The sequence below is a fragment of the Phyllostomus discolor genome, chromosome 4 (assembly GCF_004126475.2).
Source record: "Phyllostomus discolor isolate MPI-MPIP mPhyDis1 chromosome 4, mPhyDis1.pri.v3, whole genome shotgun sequence".
Lineage (NCBI taxonomy): Eukaryota > Metazoa > Chordata > Mammalia > Chiroptera > Phyllostomidae > Phyllostomus > Phyllostomus discolor.
In genome coordinates, this window is record NC_040906.2 from 208,344,039 (window position 1) to 208,366,239 (window position 22,201).

Here is a 22,201-nt window from a genome sequence, read left to right on the forward strand (position 1 = left end):
CGCAGCACCCGGGCTGAGCAGGCAGCCCCGCTGGATTCAAGACGTGACCCTGCCTGCTCCTTTGGGACGTCCCGAAGCCCCCTGTCACCGTGGACACCCCTGGTGCCACTCTACCACCGCTGCCTTCGTCACCGAGCTCTCTGGATGGGATCCCGGTGACCTTCAGAAAGCAGCGGTTCGGAACACCGAGCTGGAAGAAGTGAATGGAAACCAAGGATTCTGCCTCTAGATGGAGCGAGGGCCCCGATCCGGCACCCATGGGCTCTGGGTCCCGCTGGATGGTGGCAACTACATCTCCCTCCGCACACTGGCCCCTGTGTCACCTCACCGGTCCCGCCCCGTTCTGTCATCGCCCACCTTCTGCCGTGATCCGGTGCCGCCTGCGTCAGTCTGTCAGTCTCCTGAAAATCACCGAGCATGGTTTGCATTTTTGCGGCAATTCGCATGGGGGAAATACACGCATATTTCACTTTCAGTTCTGCCTCGGGTCAGATGAAACGTTCAAGGTCACCGCAGAGGGAAACGTGTCTTTGGGGCCAGGTCTTTGCCACCAGCTGTAACGAACAGCAACCTCTCCCGCAAAAGGGAGGGATCTGAATAATCACTAGACGGACCACATGTTGCATGTATCCTTTATTTTGCAGAAAACGCTTTCCGCTGATTGTCTGGCTACTTCGTCGAAACACAACCATACACAGGGGTGGTGGGTTCGACAACACAAGAGGCCGCTGTCCCTGCTCAGACAGCCCGCGCTAGTGGGCAGGCCGGCAAGTCCGCCTCAGCTGCGGCGGCACCGGCGCTCCGCAGCTCGGCTCCAGCGGGACGCCCGCCGCCGCCGCAGGAGCCCGAAGACCACCTACTCGAAAGCAAGGAGGAAGGGGCTGGGAGTGTGCCTTCCAGCTCACCAACGCGGGACCCGTGGAGTTGACAGTTCTGATGTGCCCGAGTCGCCTGTGGGCCGCACAGGGAAACGGAACTTCCCTGGCGCCCCGCGGTCCGCCTTACCGTGAAACGCCGGGGACCCCACCAACTGCAGGAACGCGCCGCGGTGACCCCGCGCGGCCCACGTGGGGCGCAGGGGGCGGGGCCGCCTGAGCAATAGCACAGCGCGCATGCGTCCTCTCGGTTGCAGGTGGTAGAGAGGGCCGTTTCCTTCCCCCGACCCTCGAGACTGCCACTCTGCACCTGGTAGCAGATCAATGGAATCAGCGCTGGTTGCCGCACCGAAGTCACTGCGTCTTTAAGGCGCGGCGAGATCACATGGAAGGCGGCGACACGGGTGTCCAGGAAGCTACGAGGCAGGCCTGCGCCGAGGCGTCGTACTGGCTGTCGGGGACGTCGGGGGCCGCGGGGGCCCCCTCGTACAGCGGGGATCCTGAGGAGGCGGAGGCCGAGCCCGGGTGGGCCAGGGGCGCAGGGTGCGCGGAGGGCCCTCGGAAGAACTGGGGCGCCAGCCCGGGGGACATTCCCGCTGACTGTGCGCCCGGCGCGGCGGTGCCGTTGCTCACGGACCACAGGCTGGGGTACTGGCTGCAACGGAAAAATACGGGGGGGTCAGAGGCGCGGCGCAGGCTCCAGAAGGGCGGCAGGATGGGGCCCCAACTCCAAAAGCCCTACTCCAGGGATCTGGGGGGCGCCTTTCAGCCCGCTGTCTCCCGTCCACCAGCCCACCCAGAGGCGTGTAAGCCCCTGTCCTATCTATCAACAGGGAGCAGGCTCCCCGGGAAGCTGACCAGCAGGGTCATGTGCACGTAGGCAGGCGGCTCTGGGCGGAGGCTGTTAGGTGTTGCTGCTGAACCCTCCAGGGCAGGCCTGGCCGCGGGCCTTGGTTGGTTAGAGCGCCCTCCCTTAATCAGAAAGTGTGTGTGGGGGGGGGGGGGGAGTGTCATTCCCAGTCAGCAGGGGGCCAGCAGGCGTGCGGGAGGCAACCCATCAATGCTTCTCTCGCGTGGATGTTTCTCCCCCTTCCTCTCTCTCTAAAAGCAATGAAAAAAAAAAGTGTCCTCAAGTGAGGATTAAAAAAAATTTTTTTTAATGGAACTCCAGGATAGGAGGTTGGCGTTTTTGTTGGGGTCCAGAATTCCCAGGCAGGCTGACTCCAGTGTCTGGGGGGATGTGCCGGCACAGGGGTGGGCAGGTGCAGACCGCACCCCTGAAAACAGGGCCCTGGGAGAGGCGCCCCCAGAGCAGCCCCCTGCCCCCAGCACCGTGCCCTGCACGCTGAGCTGTGACATCAATGGCATTGTGCACAGCAGAAAGCAAGGGACCTGCCCGCGGATCCCTATGCTGCCCACAGCCAGCTGTCCTCTGAGACGTGACCTGTGGCTGCTTTTGATGCTCTGTTTCCCTATCCGTGTGGGGGGTTGCAGGTAGGTATTAAATCCTCTCGTCTAAAGACCTAGGTTTGTTTCGAAAAAGTATCTTTCTCTTAGGGAACAGTCCGTCTATAAATGAGTGAGCCCTCACGCTGCATCGTGTATGTTCTTCGCCAAGCCTCTTCCTGCCTTTCAGATGCACTTGAACTTGCTCACTAGCCCGAGTTAAGCGAGGAGGCAGGGCACGACACCCGTGGTACAGGTGGGACACACGAGGCCTGAGATGCCCAACAAGAGCAGAGCGGACTGAACGCTCAGGTCCCCGGGGCCGGCCGCGGGCCACCGGCAGGTCACACAATCCTCGCGCAGGCGTCCATGTGGCCTCCGAGCTCTTGAGAGTCTGCGGGTTTGCTGACCGTGCGCACGCGTGTATCAGAAAGGAGCCGTCTCCTGGGCGAAGGGAGTGGACACTGCGGGCACATTCGGGGTTCCCTTGCAATGAGCCGCGTTGCTTTTAAGGCTGAGATAAGCCGCCCCCAGTCCCGCTGGGCTGGGAGTTCAACCACTTCATGTGTCTGAAGCGGCCCCCTCGTCGGAAAATGGACTTGACCTCTGGCTTTGTTAGTCGTTGCTGTAAACGTTCTGTGAAGACATGCAATACGTTCACCCATCTGCTTGGTTTTTCGAGCCGATCTCCTCCTACACAACTTGCAAGTTAGTAACAAAACAGCCGTCACTCTTCACCAGTTACCCGGCGCATCTGTGAACACTTTGACTCCAGGTCCACAGAGAAGCCGGCCGATTTCCTTCATGTAATAACAGCTCCTGTGGCAGAGAGGATGCTGGGAGCACGTCTCCAAAATCCACCCACTGTGAAGTACCGATGGGCAGGTAATGAGATCGCCACGGGGACGCGCAGCCAGCATCCCGGGGGGTGTGGCCACCGGGCTGTGATGACGCCTTACGGGAGCCCGGCTGTAGGAGGGACGTACGGTGTCGGCTGGGCACGGCGCTCGCCGAGGGAGCCACGTCACCAGTTACACGATCGCCACCACCACCCACAGCTGAAACTCACACAATATTGAATATCAACTGGGATTGAAAAATGAAAAAAATATATATTTAAAAAAATTCACCTACCAATCCCACCCTGAAAAGACAGGTCAGGACTTGGGTTATTTAGTATCTTTTTCTTCTTTTTTTTTTTTAATTTGATGAGTTCTGTTTTCTCTTTTTTTATTTTTTTCTTTTAAGATTTTATTTATTTATTTTTAGAGAGGGAAGGGAGTGAGAACGAGAGAAAGAGAGAGACACACACACATCAATGTACGGTTGCTGGGGGTTGTGGCCTGCAACCCAGGCATGTGCCCTGACTGGGAATCGAACCTGCGATGCTTTGGTTTGCAGCCCGCGCTCAGTCCACTGAGCTACACCGGCCAGGGCTAGTATCTTTTTCTTGCAGAGAGGAGGCCCCAAGTTTAAAAATCTGTCCAGCACGGGGCCCTAGATTCCTCTGGGTCAGGCCCAGCCCCCATCCGCCCTGTGGAGCCCTGGGGCCTCCTAGAGCACAGGCTGCAGCAGGAGCTCACGGTGCCCCTCCTACCGCCCCCCCACAGCCTGGGACCCTGCTCATGCCTGGCTCTCGGTCAAATCACAGATAAGAGCCCCACCACCCACAGGCAAGGGCAGCATAAGAGCCCGTGAGTGGACGTGGACAGCCATCCAGGGTCCGTTACCTGGAGCCCGCGGCGGGGCCGGCGCCGGCGGTCACGGGAAGCATGCCGGCATGGGCGGGCACCCCCAGGCTGGGCCAGCTGTCGTGGGGTTGCAGCATGGGCAGGCACGCGGGGGAGGTGTCGGAACAGGCTACAAGAAGCAAGAACGAGGCACCGTCGGTGGGGTTTCCCAAGAACGACAAAATGCGGTGAGTGTCCCCGATAACTGCAGCCCCCCGACAAGGACAACGAGAGGCGTGCCCTGCAACAGAGAAAGGTGCCCCCCCCGCCCGCCTCACTGGTGGCCCAAGCCTACGTTTCCTGCCGAGCGGACATACTGGTGTGGGCGGAAGGAAGCTGACAGTCCCCTGTGACGTTCTTTTGCGTTAACGAAGCCGTCATGCCATCACCACCCGCACGTCCTCCTCCGTTCCAACGGCTGCCACCCCACGTTTGCCCACCCCGGATCTCAAACTGCGCTCCCGTCGGTGGGGGCTTTCTCCTCATCATTACATCGACAGCTGCCCGGTGGAAACTGGACCCCACAATCCCTTGACTGAGGGTTCACTGTATTTTAAAATAAAAGTACATCCAACTGTCGCTCGCCTCCTCCCCAGACACGATTTCCTGAGAGCCGAGAAACCAAGGCTCCGGCCAAGACTGAAGACACATCTTCTGGCCTCGGAGTCCAGCCCCTGGTTGAACGAGTCCCAACGACTTTTTCCTACCAAATAAGGCTCTTTCATTTCAAATCAGCTTTAATTGCTTAATTGTTTTATGATGTCCCTTAGCTTTCTTCTTCCTCCTTTCGGAGCCAGACAAAATTAAGTGTAGACACACATGGCGTTAGAATTAAGGAAGATCTCAATGGGGGAGAGCCTGGTGTTCGTTGCACTTTGACCTGCATGGGGGCCCCCCCGAGGGCTCGTGCAGCCGCCCCGGCGGGCCCCCCGGAGCTTCTGATGCAGAAGTCCGGGGTGGAGCCGGGCGACTCGGGGGTGGCCCAGGCGAGACACTTGGAGAAACATGCTGGGCCCCGAGCAAGCCGGCCGCTGCTGCGCCTGGAGCCCCGCCCCCCGCCATGGAGAGGGGGGGAAACACCCAAACCCGGGCCGCAGAGACGGACCCGCAGTTCTGAGGGGAAACAGGTCGAGCGAGCGTTCACTGGGCCCCCAGAGTCCCTGGCCGGGACCGCCCTACGGTCGAGCCAGCCACGGCGCCGTGGCGTGGACGGGAAATGAAGGGCCGGGAGCCACCCGACGACAGGGCTCAGGTGTGCGTCTGGACGGGTCCCCCTCCCGCCCCCGGGGCCCCACTGAGACCTCCCCAGGAGCAGTCCCCCGGCCCCCCAACCCCCTCGGCTTCCGCGTGCCACTCACTTGGAGAACTGTTCCGATGCGCGTAAGGGCTGGGGTAGGGGGACGGGCGGTGGCTCCTCAGGGCGGGGTACCGCTCGCAGCCGTGCGTGGAGGGGAGCGGCAGGGCGCCTCCGAACTGAGGGTGGGGGGCGGCCGGGGGGCACAGCGCGCCGGTCCCGGGCAGGAGCCACCCCCCTGCTGTGAGGAGAGAATGCTGAGCAGTGGCACGGCGGCGCCTCCCTCGCGGGCGGGCCAGGGGGCAGAGACCAGGGGGCTGGGGGTCTTTCCCTTGGACTCCCCGATGCGGTGGGACTCGCGGCGTCCACACCTAGTGTCCAGCCCCAGACCTAGGGCACCGCGGCATCAGCCCTGCACTAGCGGCCGCAGGCTGACCGAGGCTCCCAAACCCACGGGGCCCCCGAGAAAACCTGGGGGACCCCAGCCTCAGCCAACAGCTCAGCACCTTCCACTGGTCCCGTCAGACCTGCCCGCGCCACCCCCCGAGTCCTCAGCCTCTTACGGGACGTTTCTTACTGGAGTCTCTGTGCTCCCCGCCACACCCAGCCCTGCTGAGCGTGAGTAAAATGTAAAAACAGGCAACTCCAGAGCCTGACCTGCCCCACACGCAGCGCCAGTCGCGCGGGGGGTGGCCCTGGGTCTGCCACCACCCGCAGTCGCACCCGGCAGCCGCTGTGCGGCCTGGGGCGCGAGGTTTTCCGCTCGTTTTTCTCCTGTTCGAGGCTCGAATTCTCCCCGTGTCTCCCCGGACACCTCGGTCAGAAAAGCATTCCCACTCGCTCCCCCAAAACTCCACTTTCCTCTCCACGCTGCTGAAACGTTCTGGATTTGTTTTTAAGTTCAGAGAAGCCACCTTTAGGGGAACAGCCACTCTGGCTCCAAGCCCCAAACCCCAGAGGGTCCTGCAGGCAACACAGGAGCGACGGGCCCCGGACACACCCCCGCACACAGGCCTGCCGCCTGCCGCGCTGTCCGCCCGCCCCCTCCCCCACGGGAGGCCCCGGCCAGTGCGGCAGAGCCCGCGGCGGCGGTTAGGCGGGCCTCGGAGATGGTTTCCTGGAGGAGGAGAAACAGCCCGGAACACGGCAGGTGAGTGTGCCCTGCTAGTGGGTCCACCTCCCGGAGGGACCGGCACACACCTGTGCTTCCCTCCCGGCAGGCGTCGGGGACCGACATGCCCAAGTCCCCGCCCCGGGAGGAGAGGAGAGCTGGACACAGCCCCCCGGCGCCAGCACCTGGGCCCGCACCCCTGTGCCCGGGCTCACGGACCTCCCGCGGGAAGCCGCACCTGAAGCCGCCTCTCCCGCCTGACGAGACAGCGGACACACAGACCAGCGACCAGCACGCATGGAGGTGCTGGCCCCAGACCCGAAGCCACTCGGGGGGGGGGGACCGCACCCATTCCCGAGCATTGCTCCGAAGACCGCCCTCCGCCCTCGGGCCGTGGCAGACCCACAGACCACCCCCAGGGGCACCTGAGGGGCCAGGCTCTCCCCTGTCCCGCACAGCAGAGCCCAGAGACCCGCCGAGGCCTCGGGGATCTGCCCCAGAGCCCGGGCCGGAGCGGCCTCTGAGAGGAACAGACGGGCCAGGTAAACTCTGCCCGGACCTCTCCATGGGGGTGGGGGGTGGCCGCAGTGGGGGAAGCCCCCACCAGCCCCCGCAGAGCAGAGGTGGGAGGCCTTCGGCTCCACAGGGCCCTTGGGCTCAGCCAAGGGCCGAGTCTGCCCCAACCACACCCAGGTCCCGGGGCCCGCGCCATCCCCACGCCCGGGGCCCCCCACCCCGGGCCCGAGACAAGGTACATCGGGCGGGGTGCCACAGACAAACCGTACATTGGGGGTACCCGGACTGCTGGCCGTCTCCAGGGTCCTCCACCGTGTCTTTGTGATCGCTTCTGTCAGAAAAGGATGCGGTGTCGTCACAAAGGAGACCGCGCCGGCGGCGGGGCTCCTGGCAGCTCTGTCCCCTCGTTCTGAGCCGCCTTCGCCCGGAGGGGCCCTCGGAGCCCACTCACCTTTCCTTCGCGTCGAGAAATGCCTTCGCGAACGGGTTGTACTTGATTTTAAGGGCTGTGATCTGCAGAACAGGAAGTCCCATTTACTGGCCGGCCTGTGGAAGGCAGGCGGGGGGTGGGGGGGCGGGGGGGGGGTCAATCTGGCCCCAGGAAACGGGGAGGCACCCACAGGCTGCGTGTGGAGTAAGTATCCAAATGCAACCAGACTTCCTCCCGGAAGTATCTTTCCATCTGGGTCTGATGGCTGAGGAACTGTGCTATTCAGTAAAGAACAGCACGTTTGTGAAAAGCTATTAAATGCCGGTTTTCTAAGCGGAATTCACGAGACCCACCGAGGACGGTGTCCTGTGTGTGTGCACGGGACACACAGAGCTCGCGCCGCAGCCCGGGCACGCCCGCCAAACTCGCCCTGCCAGTTCACGCGGCGGGGGAGGGCCACCCGGCGCCAACCAGAGTTCTGTTTCTGGTCGATGACTCGTGCTGCCCGGGTGGGTGCCGCCCCCCCCCCCCGGCCCCATTTCAGGAGGAGTTCCAAAAGAAGATGCCCCCCTCTCTCGCTCAAGGTTTGTTCAAGAAATTCTGGGTTCTCTACCCGAATGCTCTCCGTATCTCGTCTTGTTGAGCATCAGTAGGTGTTTCTAGTTGTAGACGCTTTTACAGGGAATTAAGGGGGAATGCTTGTGGGAGGACTTACTTTAAACGTCTCTCCCCTCTGCCCAATTTCGTGCCCCTGGTGAATTCTTCCAAGAGGCATTCCCGTCCCACCGGCAGCTCGGCGCCCGCGCACGGGCCACCCCCGCCCGCCCTCACCTCCTCGTTCTGGTAGGCCGTCACGGCGATGAACTGGGTCTCGGGGAAGCAGTGGCTGGTGATCATGCGCTGCGGGCCCCCCACCCTCACGATGTGGATCCGGGGCTCGTACTTGTGCAAGGAGTTCAGCATGATCTGGGGGAGACACACACAAAGGCGGGGTCCGCCGCCGAGTCGAGGCTGAGGCCAAGGAACACCCACTTGCCCTGCCCTCGAGGGGAGAAATGCACCCAAGACGTAGGCGCGCCCGCCGCACCCGGAAACCGGCCGCCCCGCTGAAGTCGGTGGGTTTCCCCTCCGGGGCTGCCCCCCCCACCCCCCGCCGTCGGGAAAAGGAGCGCGAGAGGCCCCCACGCCCGGGAAGGCGGTGAACACCCACCGGGAAACCTTCGGAGCCGGAGGAGGAGGTGCCCAAGCTTCCCCGCCGGCCGCAGGCAGCTCTGAACGCCCGGGCCGGTGTGCGCCCGCCACCGTCCCCAGGCAAAGACGCGTACGCAGGACAAACAGGCACGTGCTTGTTCAGAACCCACGCAGCCAGTGGGGCGGCACCCACTGGGTCTACAGTGGCCGGCTCACCACCCACAGCCGTGTTCTCTCTGCCCCTGGGACAGTTCAGCCCCAGCTCCCCAGGCCTTGCTGCGACCCTCCCCAGCCCGCTGCAGGCAGCGCGGGAGGCTGGACGGAGAATCGCGGAGCGCGGGCCGCGTCCCTCCCCTCCCTGACCCGGCCGCGCTGCGCGGAGAAGCTCCGGCCTTCCCGGGCTCCGCCGCACCCACCTGCCCCCCGCCGTTGAGCTTGTTGGTGAGCTTGACTTTGCTGAAGGAGACGGGCGCCTTCATCCAGTGCGCCCCGAAGTTGGGCGAGTCGGGGTGGATGTAGACGCAGCTGGGCGCCTGCGGCTCGGGCTTGCCCCCCGGCACCCACTCCCCGTTGACGTACTTCCAGCGGTGGCCGTCGGCCGCCACGAAGTCCAGCAGCAGGGAGTACATGGCGTTGGGGTCCAGCCCGGACACGCTCACCTTGAGCACCGGGAACATCCTCCTGGGAAGGAGAGAGCGCGGCAGGAGGAACCCGGACCCGGCGGGCGCGCCGGGCCGAAAGCAGAAGGCTTGGGACGGGGTCGTCCGTCGTTTCCGGGCAAAGAGGAGCCGCTTTGGGCACCCACAACTTCCCAGAGCCCTTCCAGGCCCCCGGGCAGCCTCCACACTCTCCCCCACCTGGAGGAGCCAGGGGCGCGGAGGACCCGGGCGGAGTGGGCGAGGCACCGCTCCCGGGGTGGGGCCTGCTGGGAGGAGCCCTCTTCCCCAGCCTGCCGGGACTAAAGCGCCAGGAGGACGCTGGTGAGAGGCCACCGGGCCTGCTTCCAGCGCGAGCAGAAACGAGCAGAGAGACCTCCACTGGCGGGGGGCCGGGGGGGGGTGGACGTTGGGCAGTGAGGAACGCCCCAGGCTCCCTGGCTGCCGGCGCGTCCCGGTGCGCATCGCACCCCGAAGCCCGGGCCGCGCACCCACCTGCCGTTCTTGGTGACGATCATCTCGTTGGTGAGCTCCTTGAAGCGCAGCCACAGCTCGCTCTCCTCCAGGCCCACGCGCAGCTCGCGCTCCGTGGGGTCGCCCTTCTCGCTGCCCGCCTGCAGCTCGCTTTCCACGGCGCTCAGCAGGTGGTCCACGCGGTACTGCAGGCTCTTCGCAGCGCCCTCGGCGCCGGGGGAGCTCATCCTCCCGCCCGCCCCGCCACCCCCAAGGCCGACTCTCTATCCGAGAGCCACCTTCACCCCAGGTGGCGGCCGCTCTCCGGAGAAGGGAGGCGGCTCCGGCCCAGACCGGCCGCAGCGGCACCCGGGTCCCAGCACAGACCCGGGGGGAAGGGAGACAACGGAGATCTGGGGGGGAGGGGGCGGGGGGAGGGGTGGGGGGGAGGCTATTCCCCTTGAACTCCCTCAAGGCGAGACTAGAGTCGGTCTCTGGGGACAGAAAATCGGTCCCCTCTCCATAAATACAGCCGCGGCGGCCGCGGAGTGGGGGCGCGACGGATTGGGCCGCGCTCCCTTTGAAGTGCGGGGACCGCTGCCCATTGGCCGCGCGCGGCCATATCAGACCGGGCCGGGCCCGCTGGGGAGGCCCCGGGCCAACAATGGACTCCCGCGCGCCTGTTTCATGTTAAGTCGGAGATCCGACCTACGCGCCCCGGCCCAGCCCCTACACCTCCGCCCTCCCCCAAATGTTTGCACCTCCATCAAAGCGGCGGGGCGGGCCCTGCGGGCCCTGCGGAGGTCCAGGAGGTGGGAGGAGCCGGGGGCCGGAGCTGCCCCCGCCCGCACGTCCGCGAGGGGTTGTCGGGCCGCCCACGACGCTCCCCAACTCCGGCGCGCCGGGCCCTCCTGGCTGTACAAGCGCACCTGGATCCCGCAGGTGTGCCAGCCTGGAGTCGCGCCGCGTCGCTCACCCGCGCCCGGGCCTGATGGCCTCCGTCCCCCCCCCCCCCCGAGCCCGAGAGCAGCGCGTACTGCCCAGCGTAAGGGCGCCCCGCCTGCGGCGCCCGGGTCGTGCTGGTCTCCATCCTCCGAAGGCCCGGTCCTCCACGGCGCCGTGTCCGGTACCGACACGTCCCTCGCCCCGTGGCGCTTCCACCTACGACCGTGGATCCGCGCACCGGTGCGCCCACTTCCCGCCGCTCTCACCTGTCTGGAAGGGGAGGCCCCGCTCCCCGAGACCGAAGTAGACGGAAGTCAACCAAACGACGCTTTGGGGGAAGTTTTTTTCGCTCCTTATAAAAACTTTGATGAGAGGTCTGCGCGTGCACCGAGTGTGAACCGGGGTTTCCTTGTCTTCTGTTGTCTGGTCTTTGTTTCCGCGCAAGGTGGGAGGGGGCGGGCCCGGGTGCTCCCGGGAGAGCGGAGTGCGGGGTGGGTCTGCCAGCTCAGCGCGCTCTCTGCGCTCGGCCGGGGTGGGCAGCGGCTGGTTTATTACCTTTTGGTGAGAACCTCGGCGAGGAGAGCGAAGGAAAGGTGACAATGAGCAGGAAATAGTTCAATAGGGTCTCTTTAAACAATAACATTCCTCCTGAAACGGGAGCCCAGGAAGGGGGAAGGAGGCAGAAGCGAGAAGTCGGCGGAGCGCGGGCTGGGCGCCTCTCGCCCCTCGCGGCTCCCTGGAACCGGCGTGTGGTTCCAGCCTGTTTCCCGATCTTCGCACGCACCTCCCCCCCACGCCCTCTGGGAAGAGCCACTGCGTCGGGCGCGCACCCCCGGCAGAACGGCTTGTGCCCCAGAAGGGGGCTCCCCAGGAAGGACGTGGACCCTGCACCCCGGGTTAACCCCTCCCTGCCCGGCCCTGCCCGGCGACCCAGAGCCGGGAATTGCAGGGCAGCTGCGGGAGGGGCCGGCGCAAGGCCGGCGGAGGACACCTCCGCCTCCGCATCCCCGGGGCCAGCCACGCGAGGCCGCGCTGCCCCGGCTGCTTTTCCGCCCGCTCCGAATGGGGACTTGGGGGGCGAGAAGGCCCGCGCGCCCGGGCACTGTCCGGACTTCTCACTTTGCATGGAAATGCCCACGGGGCCCGCCGGGGGAAGGGGGGTCGTTTCCTTCTGGAAAGAGGCACCAAAAGGACCTCATTTGCTCCTAGCACCGGAGACGACACCCTCCGGAGCCCCTTCCACCCGGCTCTCCCGACCCCGGGCTTTGGGTTTGTGCGGGAGTCGCTCCCGAGGGAACGAAAGTGTCTCCAGTGTCACCTCCGCGGCCGCCCGGCAGCCGAACCTCCTCACTTGGGATAAAGGGGGAGGGGGCCGGGCGGGCGGAGCCAGGGTCCCAGGCGAACTGCGCGTCTCCGAGGCGCGCGTCTGGAGCGAAGCGTCGGACGCTCCTGGACCCCTAATGCGGGCGTTCTCTGGGCGCGGACCGCTTGGGGGTGGGGGGGCGACCTCCTCCAAGTCCTACAAGAGCCCCCCGTTGCTGGAGGTTTCCCAGCCTGCGCTGACTCCAGTGCGGCCCCACGAGCGGGAGGAGCATAGGCACACGGAATAAGGGCCCTGCAGAAGGGAAGGCCCTGCCTCCTGCGCCCGCAGCCGCCGTCTGCCCTCAGGCAGGAGCGCCCCGAGGGCCGGAGAGTGAGGCCCCGGGTTCAGCGCCGCAGGGGCGGCTGCCCGGGTCTGGAGCCGCTGGACCAGCCCCCCACCCCCACCCCAGCTACTTCCCCTCTTCGTTCTGTGCCTGGTTTTCTGGACGTCTGTCCCCTGGTTGTCAGGACAAGCCTCTCGGCTCTCCGCTGCCTTTTCAAGGAAGGCTGCGGTGCAGGACAGTTTACAGCCGAAAACCTCCTCCCGCCCAGCTAGAAAGAGCTCCCAGTTCGCAACGACGTGCCTCCTTGGCCCCGGGGAGGGGCTGGGCCGGGCTGGGCCGCTTCCTGCTGCTTTTCTCCCAAGTTCCCCCTCCGCTTGGGGAGCCCAGCCTTTCAGGGGAGAGAAGAGACCGTGTGGCTGTGGCCCCGGATGCAACTTGTCCCCTGCAAAACAGGGGCGGTTCCCCCCAAGTAGGGAACATCTTGCAAGAAATCTCTCTCTCTCTCTCTCTCTCTCTCTCACACACACACACACACACCCCTCAATTCCCAAAGGGGCGTTTTTCCAGGCCCCACCCCTCTGGGGGGGGGGGACTGTTTGTCCCAGGGGACCAGGTACCGGAGGTGGGGGCAGGCTCAAGGCCAGCGGAAGGGGCGGGCACGGCCCTCCGGTGTCCTCGGTGGGAGAAACACATGTGTCTCCTGTCTGGCGGCACATCCGTGCTCGCTGTAGAGTGTCACACACCCAGCGTGTGAGCGCTGCGTGTTTTCCCGGCCTCCTTCCGCTCGCGTTCTGTTCTCCGGCGGGCCCTGTCTGCCATGCCGTGAAGCAGGCGTAGCTAACGCACTGGCGAGTCCTGACGCTGAGACACAGAAGGGGTTCCAGGGGGCGGGTCACCACTGTCACCGGCTGGTGTCTTTGTTGCTCCCGCGGAAAGAAGCCCAGTGACATTTGTCCTGGCTTCTCAAGTAGCACCGTATCACTCTCTAGACTCTGCAGCGTCGACAGTTTTTAATGATGCCGTCGGGTGGTTTGGGCACCTCCGGCTTGTGGAAAAGAACGACGACTTACTTTTTTATTTATTTTATTTTTAGAGAGGGAAGGGAGGGGGAGAGAGAGAAACATCAGTGTGTGGTTGCTGGGGGCCGTGGCCTGCAACCCAGGCATGTGCCCTGACTGGGAATCGAACCTGCGACACTTTGGTTTGCAGCCTGTGCTCAATCCACTGAGCTACGCCAGCCAGGGCAAAACTTGCTTTTCTAAGTCTCTTTCTCAGGACGGTGGCCCGAGTCCATGGAGGCCGATCGGCCGGGGCCCCCAGTTGGGCCCCGGCTCAGAGCGGGGACCAGTGATCCGCCCTCTGACCCGCAGGGGAGGGCGGGCCTCGCAGGCTGGATTCCACACGAGCAGCGGCCGAGGGAAGCACTTCGAGCCCAGATCCGTCTGGCTGTCCCGTCCGAGACACCGGCTTCATCACACGTGACAGCGTGAGGTCGTGTGACGGGAGTTCACACGCTAAAAACAAACAAACGAGTCTGGCGACAGGCTGAATGTGTGGGGTGGTGACGTTTCTCCTGGACACCCCGGCCGTGGCCCCGGTCCCTCCGGAGTTCCAGGCTGCAGAGGGGAACTCCGTGGGTCCCCGACGTGGGGGGCGGGGGTGGGGGCTTGAGTGTTTTCTGTCTGGGCGCTCGGTGGGCCGCTCAGGGTTTCCTTCGTGACGTGTGCGGGACCTGGGCCAGTCTCCAAGGGGACGGGTCTGTCATGCTGCCCCGTCTCCCCCTCTGTGACCTCTGCTCCAGGTCCGAGCGTCAGCCTGCTCTCCGGCAGCACCCCCCAGCCCCGTGCTGCTCCCTCTCGCAGGCCCTTCCGCCTGTCTCAGCACCCTGCCGAGTGGTCTTCCCACGCCGCTCTGCCAGTGTGCCTCCCCGTGTGTCCCTTTGGGTCCCACTGCCCCCCACGCAGACTCTATTCCTCTGTCCCAGCCGCAGTTTTCTTTCTTCTAAAAAAAATATTTTATTTATTTATTTTTAGAGAGGGGAAGGGAGGGAGAAAGAGAAGGGGAGAAACTTCCATGTGTGGTTGCCTCTCATGCACCCCCTCCTGGGGACCTGGCCTGCAACCCAGGCATGTGCCCTGACTGGGAATCGAACCGGCGACCCCCTGGTTCACAGACCCCGGCGCTCAGTCCACTGAGCCACACCAGCCAGGGCCCGGCTGTGGTTTTCTGACCGTCCTCGATCCCTCCGTCCGGAGTGGCCTCCCTGGTGTCCCGGGGCATCTGAAGACCACCATGTGTTGCCCCTCGAGGCCGCCTCTGTCTCTCGGGGGCCATGGTTTCTCTGACCTGCTGAGAAGGCCAAACAGTTTTCTGAATTTACCTTCTGGTTCCTGCGGTCCCTCCTCCCCCGAGGCTGCTTTGGCTCTGAGTCTCATCAATAACACCTTCGCCTGCAACCCCCATCACCTGGCTCCGGTGACTGCCTTTCCCACCGCTCCTCCTCGGGCGGCTGCCCAGCTCGCCCTCCCCCCTCACCCTCCTCACCACCCCCCACCCCTCCCCATCTGCTCTCTGGGCTCATGGCGGGGACCCAGCAGGTCCCCACGCAGTGGCCGGACTGTAGGTAGCCTGTGTCCCTGAGGAGGAGCAGGGCCCACGTGGACCGGGGCCACGGACCATCTTCACAGCAGGGGGCTCAGCGGCGGGAGCTAGGCCGGTCTTTCTGCGGTCCGGCTCGCCCTGATGCCAGCTGTTAATTGTCTGCAAGACAGAAAAGGAAGGGCTCCCCGTGGGAACAGTGTATCGGATGAGACCTGAAGAACAAACAGAGGCGAGCTCCTCCACCTGGCCACGCAGCACAGCTGCTTCGAATGTCTTCCCCGCACGCCAAGGTTGCAGGTTCGATCCCCGGTCAGGGCACATATAAGAAGCAACCATTGAACGCATCAATAAGTGGAACAACAAATCAATGCTTCTCTCTCCCCCTGTTTCTTCTCCCTCTCTGAAATTAATTTTTAAAAAATAATGATGGCGTAGCTCAGTGGGTTAAGTTTGGGCTGCGAACCAAAGTGTCACAGGTTCAATTCCCAGTCAGGGCACATGCCTGGGTTGCAGGCCATGACCCCCAGCAACCGCACATTGATGTTTCTCTCTCTCTCTCCCGTTCCCTTTCCTCTCTGAAAATAAATAAATAAAATCTTTTGAAAAAATAATGAGCTCTTCTGAGGGGCCCAGTGAGGGTGAAGGGGACGGAAACGTCACTGTCATTTGAGGCTTAAAGTTGCTCCAGAAATCGTGGCCGGGACTCCGGTCACTCACCGACGGCTGCACCTGCAGTACTGCCGGGCTTCTGCTCTCTCCTGTCTCTGCCCCTTCCCCACGCCCACCCCTGTGGGCTGGGGACCTGCCTCTGCAGCAAGTGAGATACGAACCCCGATTCTGCGGAAAAGACGAAGGTGGGACAGCACTCGTCCACACTGACGCCCCAGCCTCCGTGACCGCGGGGCAGCAGGAGGGGCCGCACTGTGTCCGAACTCGGGGCAAGTCGTGACCCGCACTGCCGAGGGGCCTGGAGCAGCCAGCTCAGAGCTCCAAGGTCCGGGGGGGCCTGACGCGTGTGCAGGGGCAGCTCCGGGCTGCGGGGGCCCGGGGCAGACGGCAGGGTCTCCAGCCCGCGAGTGGAGGGGCCAGCAGTGAGCCGTGTGGCCGGACGAGACGTGAGGACAGGCGGAGACCGTGGGGGCCGGAGCATGGACCGCAGCACACAGCACAGCGGGCATGTCTGCCCCTGATCCCGGCGCCAAGACGGGAGGCTGACTAAAGAGGGTTGACTCCTAACGACAGCAGGGACGCAGCGGACACAGCGGCCTGCTCAGGGAGAACACGCGGGCGCTGGGACAGGGGGGCCCCGGCAGGAGACCTGACGGTGGGCCGGACGGTGGGACAGGTGGCGGGACAGACGGTGGGCCAGACAGTGGGACAGACAGTGGGACAGATGTGCTGAGTGTGTGACGGGGAAGAAGGACGGGGCAGGGCGGGGGGCAGAGGTAGACGGTGCCGGCGTCTTCTAGAAGAAACAGGAGGGGCCCTGGGAAAGGTCCGCACTCCCGGCCCGGAAACTCTCGGAGCCCCTTTCCGAGGCAGAAACCCCCACACAAACTGCAGGCGAAGGCAGAAACCCACCAAGCAGAGCGTGAGGTGATGAGAACACTTGGGGACAGCCGGCCCGGGGAGCAGGGAGGAAGGGCAGGCAAAGGCGGAAAGAGCCCTCCCTGCCTTGGGGCAGGAAGTGGAGGAGGCTGCTGCTGGGGCGCCCAGGAGAACTGAGCAGCGGGGACAGACTGGGCTCCAGGGCATCGCTGGGGGGGCCTCGGGGCGGGGGTGGGGAGCCGAGATCCCACACAAGGAGCCCCAGACTGATAGTGAAGCTGAGACAAAGGCGAGGCTTTGGCACTCCTGTGAGAAGAGATTCCCATCAGTGTCCCCACCGGGGGCTTTTCCAGCCGACAAGGAGCCCCGGGCAGAGGGAAGCCCGTTGGGAAATGCGGGCCGGCACATCCTGCAGCCTGACTCCCACAGTGGCTCCAGCCGGGCCCAGCCCCACGGCCCCAGCCCGGGGGCACAGGAAGGCAGCCTGAACAGTCAGAGAGCCTGGTGTATGCGAGGCCTGGTGCCCACCTTATTGGCAAGACCTCAGCCACCGGTGAGGTGGTGCCCCCCCTTAGAGGGGCACCCAGGGAGTGGCCCCTGCGGTTCCGATTTGTCTCACACTCATCTCGTGTCCACTAGACTAGAGAAACCCACCCACCCATGTCCCCACCACCCACAGGCACACCAGCTATTTACAGAAGGGCCCTGCGGGCCCTGGTGCACGCGCCCGGGTTTGGGGAGGGAGACCCGGTTGGCTTCCCTGCTTCCGGCCTCTGGAGAAGAGCTTAGTGACGGGAGGGTGACAATGGAACAGAAGCTGCACTGGGAAACCCCTCACGCGACCCGCAGCTCTGCCAGAGACGCTGGTGACCAGAGGCCAGCAAAGCCAGGAGAGGCTCCCGCCTCCAGCCATTTTCCAAAGGGGGCTCCCAAGGGACCCCATGGAGGCCGGTGTGAGGACCCTCCCCCTTTTGAAATGTTCACAATCCAGTCACACGTGGAGGAGAGAGGGGCAGCCGTCTCCCGGGGCCACCCGGTTCACGACGGACAAGAACTCCAGGGGACGCTTAGGGACTACGGCGATTCCCAGACTCCAGGAGCACGAGGCCGCCAGTTGTCCTTGGCCTTCCGCTGGCTCGTCACGGGCCCACCGACCACTGACCCCTGGGGCCGCTGTGGGAGAGGCCCCGTCGGGGGAGGGGCTGGTGAGGGCAGAGGCGCCAGAGGGCCTGGGCGGCGCGGTCGGCTGGGTGTGAGTGCACGGTAGTTCCCGTTTCGGGGGGAGGGGTTTAAAACCTAACCAAAGGGGAGGGCACGCCACGCGACATTCAGATGACGGACCCCAGGCTGTGCACTCGACACGCATGTAACCCCACCGGCCAGTGTCAGCCCAGTGCGTGTTACAGATGAATTCTGAAAAAACTCTAAGTTGAAAGGAAAAAGATGACTTAAGACTTAAAGAAGTGGGAATTGCAGGGGAGGGCGGGAATTTTGTTTTTTTTTTTTTATAACAGGAAATGACGTGCACCATCGGCCAGCGGGTGGCCTGGGTTGCCTGGTGAGAGACGAGGTAAACTGAGGCCTTGGACAGGACGGTCTGTCCCCACCGGGGCCGGGTTCTTTGACAACCTAGGACGTGGAGAGGCTGGTCCCCTGTGCAGGTCTGTGGGGGCTCACGAGACGCCGGGGATCCGCACTGCTTTGTTACACGCTGAGCGGGGCAGGCCCCCCGGACCCTCGAGGGGCCCGGCACAGAGCGCGGGGCCGCGGCCGCCATTGGAGTCGCCTGAAAACCGGCCCCCGCGCCAGTGCCCGGGCTCCCAGAGGGCGGAGAAGCCCAGCATCGCCGCGGGCTGAGCGGCCGCTGTAAAACCTGAGATCTCGGAAACACCCTCTACCTGACAGAGGGTTTAACAAGTACGTCGAATGGCTGGTCCCTTGGCTCCTTGTCATCATCCTTGGCTCCAAATAACCAGCCCCAATCTAGAAAGTTCTTTTTATGCAGCTGTCTTTCCTGTGCGGTTTTTCATGCCGGAGCATCTTGGTTGACACCGTGGTCTGTCCTCAACACAGCCGTCCAAAAACCCCCTGCACCTGCCTGCCCCCACCCCCACCTGTCCCCACTCCCAGCCGCAGATGCTTGTGGGAGGCAGGGCCCTGACTCTGACAGTGGCCCCCGGGGGACAAGCAGCGGGCCACAGAGACAGCCTCGGGCGCACTCCGGGGACAGTAGCGGCAGGAGCCACCGCCCCGAAGGGCTCGCGGGCGGAGTGAACAAGCTCGAACCGCAAGGTCCCGTGAGCCCACTGGGCACCATCCTGAGCACGTGGGGGGGAGCGGTCTTGCTCCCGCCGCCCCTGACTCCAGAAGGAGGGGCTGCCGTCCCCACCGCGGAGCGGGCTTCTCCACAAACACGCCGACAGGCGGAGGGACCTCTGTCTCGGCTGTGACCACTAGAACCATTCGTGTGAGCAGAAATCACTGACACGCACTAGATCCCTGAGTGCGACTGGCTACCGCGTGGTTTAAGAAGTTTGCAGCCGCTTTCCCGACCGCGGTCCGCCCGTGGTTTCCTCTCTCAGGGGTGCTGGCCTCCCAAGGAGACGCGTGCCCCGTCTTCCGTTCTCCGGGACACCACGAGGAATGACACCATTTCTTCCTCAGGGGTCTGTAGCATTCACCCGTGAAACAACGTGGGCCTGGAGTTGGGGGGGGGGCAGGGGTCTTTGTGGGAAGGTTTTTAAATGGCGCCTTCAATTTATTTAGCAATTATAGGACAACTTAAGCTTTCTATTTCTTCTTATGAAAGTAAGTGTGTTAGAATCTGCCCACTGTTTGTAAGAATTTGTCATCTGCATTTCTGACGCCATTGCTCTGGGGGTGCTCTGTCTCTCCTCTCCGGTTTCTTTAAGGAGCTTCACTCACGTTGGCTGTTGTATCTGCGTCCTCTGGGATTCCTCGGGGCCCCTAAGTCTGAGGGTGGGGGTGTTTCATGAGTGTTGGAGGTGAAGTGTGTCCCCGTAGGACTGGCGTTTCGTCTCCGGTAGCCCTGCTCTTCTGGGGAGTGTTCTGAGAGCCACGGGTACCGGCTACATAAACAAAGACGCTAAATAATAAAGCAGCTCCTGCGTCTAGCAGGACGCAGGCCTCTTCACCAAACCAGCTATCGGAGAGAGAGAAACAAGCCGCTGCGAACAAGGGCGTGTGCGCGTGCATCCACGTGTTTGCGTGTGCATGTGTGTTTTGCCTGCATGTTGGTGCGTGTGTGCAGAGGAAGAATGTAACCTCCACGGCAGGCAGCTTGCACGGGCAGCCAGACCGACCGGGACGTGGGCGTGTGCCTCTGCCGTGCGTGTCGGCTGGAAGTCAGCATCGGAACCGCCGGGGATCCGGCGGAGCCCGGCGACCGACCCCCAGGAAGGAGACCGGAGGACAGCGGGTGTCCCCTCGCGTCCTGTGCTCGTGAACGGTCTACGCCCGGCGCCGAGAGGAACAGCCTCGGTGACATTTCCTGCCAGCAGCGAGCAGGGCCCGCCCACGACGGGGAGGAACGCCGGGCCCCTCCCGGTCCCCAGCGGGCAGGGAGCGCGCCCGGCTTGCTTGGGCCCCCGGGGAGCCCCCCGCCCGGGGCTGAGCGGCAGGTGTGTGGTGCGCGTGTAGGGGGGCTGCGTTCTCCCCAAAGTCTAAACCACCCTCTCCGTCCCCTGGTCACACATCGAAACCCAGAATGGAAACGCAATTCAGCAAGAATGTGACACACACTGTCGCCCTTAATTCTAGCGGTACCCCTGCTCACAGGCACCCTGCCCCCCTCCTCCCCGGGCGTCAGGCTGCCACAGGCCGTCTCAGCCAGCTGTCCGGGCCGGCCCCTCGTCTGCGCCCCCGGGGACCTGAGACAGAGCCTCCCTGTGCGGCCTCCAGGCCAGGACGTCACTGGCCCTCCACCCGGCCCTGCGGGGCCACATGGGACCCCGACCCCCCCTCTCCCGCGGCCCACCCAGGTGGCAGCAAACTGAGAAAAGCAAACGCACCCCCAGCTGCGAGGCCGTCACGCCCTGGGTACACACACCGCGGTCCCGGGCCTCAGCGTGGCCCTCAGGGAGCCTGTCCCTCGGGGCGTCCCACACGGCCAGCCCATGGCTCCAGTTCATCTCGAAGAAGAGCCTTCACCTCGGCAAAGAGCCTGGGCCGACCCCGGGCCGTGGTGCCCACGTGCAGACGGAGCACGTAGCTTTTACGTGGCGCACGTGAGGCCCGCCTGTTACGTGTGAGACCACGTGTGCCTTTTGCGCCCTCAGAGCATCAGAAATAAAAGCCGGGGTGAGGGGGGCCTAGAGACAGGAAGCCTGGGGCTGCGGGACACCCCCGGTTCTGCCCAGGACGGCGGCCACACCCTGTGCTCCCACTGGAGTCCCCGCCGAGTGCCGAGTGCCGAGGGGATCGCCACAGCCGTCCCGCCAGGGCTGTGCGCAGGACAGAGGGACGGGCACGGCCTCGGAGAAGCTTCCTGGGGCCTAGCGCACAGCCCGCACTCACCAGCTGCCGCTCGACTCTCGATGCGAATGGTAGACACTCGTCACTGAGCCGTCCCCCACCAGGCTGCCAGGATGATGGGGACAGAGGGGGGGAGACAGTCTTGTGGGGGGACCCCCCTCCGCCTCCACCAGCCCCAGAGCCCGGGCACCTGTGGGGACTGGAGTGACGACTGTCGCCACTGGGTGGTCTCCGACAAATTCATTCCCCAATGTCACACCTGCCTCCAGTGCCCGGGGCCGGCCCCAGGGGGGCCACATCCTCCCCCCATTGCTTCTCCTGGTGAGGCCAGGGGAGCCCCCGCCAGCATGGCCCTGGGGGGCTCGGAGCAAGGGGAGCGCCAGGAGGTGGAGGGGCCAGTGCGGCAGCCCCAGCACCGCCCCCCCCCCCCCCGCACCCCGTCCCGCTGGGAGGAGACAGGTGCCCAAGGCCCTGCCACTGCGTTGGTCTCTGTCCCAGCGAAGCGGCCACAGCAAACACGGCGGCAGAAACAAACACAGGCTTCCTTGCCGGGCTCCTGGGAGCGGCTGCGTGACAAATTGCTTTCCTCGGAGAAGCGCTGGGGCGCAGGGGAGGGCAGGCGCTCGTAATTAGTTAGACGGCCTGCCCCTGAGGTGGCACCCAGGGGAGCCTGAGCATCTGAAGAATGTGACCCGAGGGCGGGCGGTTCCACCCCAGGGGAGGTAGGGCCCCCATGAGCAAAGTTGCTAAGTCTGGAGGGCTTCCTGGAGGAGGGGGTAGGTTGGTGGACAAGAGGGGGAGGTAAAGGGAGTGGGCCAAACGCAGTCCCAGAGGAGAAAACTCTCCTGTCGCCTCTTGAGGGTTCGGAGGGCAGTGGGGAGAGGCAGCCAGGAAATACCTGTAGTTCAGCCAGAAAGGTCGACACAGCGCAGCCTGCTGGGCATCGGTGCCTTCTGAGGGCTCACCCGAGTGCCACGGGCAGTTTCTCGTGGTGCCGGACCTGGTCCTGGGTGGAGCAGAAGGCAGAAGTGTCGCCCTGCAGAGCAGAGCAGGGCCGGTGGCGGCAGCAGGGCCTCCTGACCCGGAGCCTGGGCCGGAGCCAAGCCCGACGCCGGCTGCCCAGTGGCCAGGGCCCCAGCACCTCTCCTGTGCTCCTGTGCTCGGGCCTGGGGCTCAGGCGCCCCGGGGTGTTGCGAGGCACCTTGGTCGATCTCAGGGAGGACGCTGTCACCCTGCCACCCTCCACTGGGCCCAGAACCGGAGCC

General features: G+C 64.3%; 1 protein-coding gene across 1 annotated transcript; it reads right to left on the minus strand.

Moving 5' to 3' along the window:
• Nucleotides 1-916: 916 nt before the first annotated feature.
• TBXT (T-box transcription factor T) lies at nt 917-10,854 on the minus strand. The gene is made up of 8 exons (XM_028504022.2): nt 9,745-10,854; nt 9,010-9,274; nt 8,234-8,368; nt 7,424-7,485; nt 7,242-7,303; nt 5,410-5,586; nt 4,052-4,181; nt 917-1,530 (listed from the first exon to the last, which is right to left on the minus strand). The coding sequence occupies exons 1-8, from the start codon at nt 9,948-9,950 to the stop codon at nt 1,257-1,259; spliced, it is 1,311 nt and encodes a 436-aa protein (XP_028359823.1). The 5' UTR covers nt 9,951-10,854; the 3' UTR covers nt 917-1,256.
• Nucleotides 10,855-22,201: the final 11,347 nt, after the last annotated feature.

Coding starts and splice junctions, on each gene's coding strand:
- TBXT (XM_028504022.2), bottom strand. CDS start 9,950: ATGAGCTCCCCCGGCGCCGAGGGCGCTGCGAAGAGCCTGCAGTACCGC. Junction 8,369..9,009: donor AGCTCAACGGCGGGGGGCAG/GTGGGTGCGGCG, acceptor TGTCTCCCCCAG/ATCATGCTGAACTCCTTGCA. Junction 1,531..4,051: donor GGCCCCGCCGCGGGCTCCAG/GTAACGGACCCT, acceptor TTTCCGTTGCAG/CCAGTACCCCAGCCTGTGGT.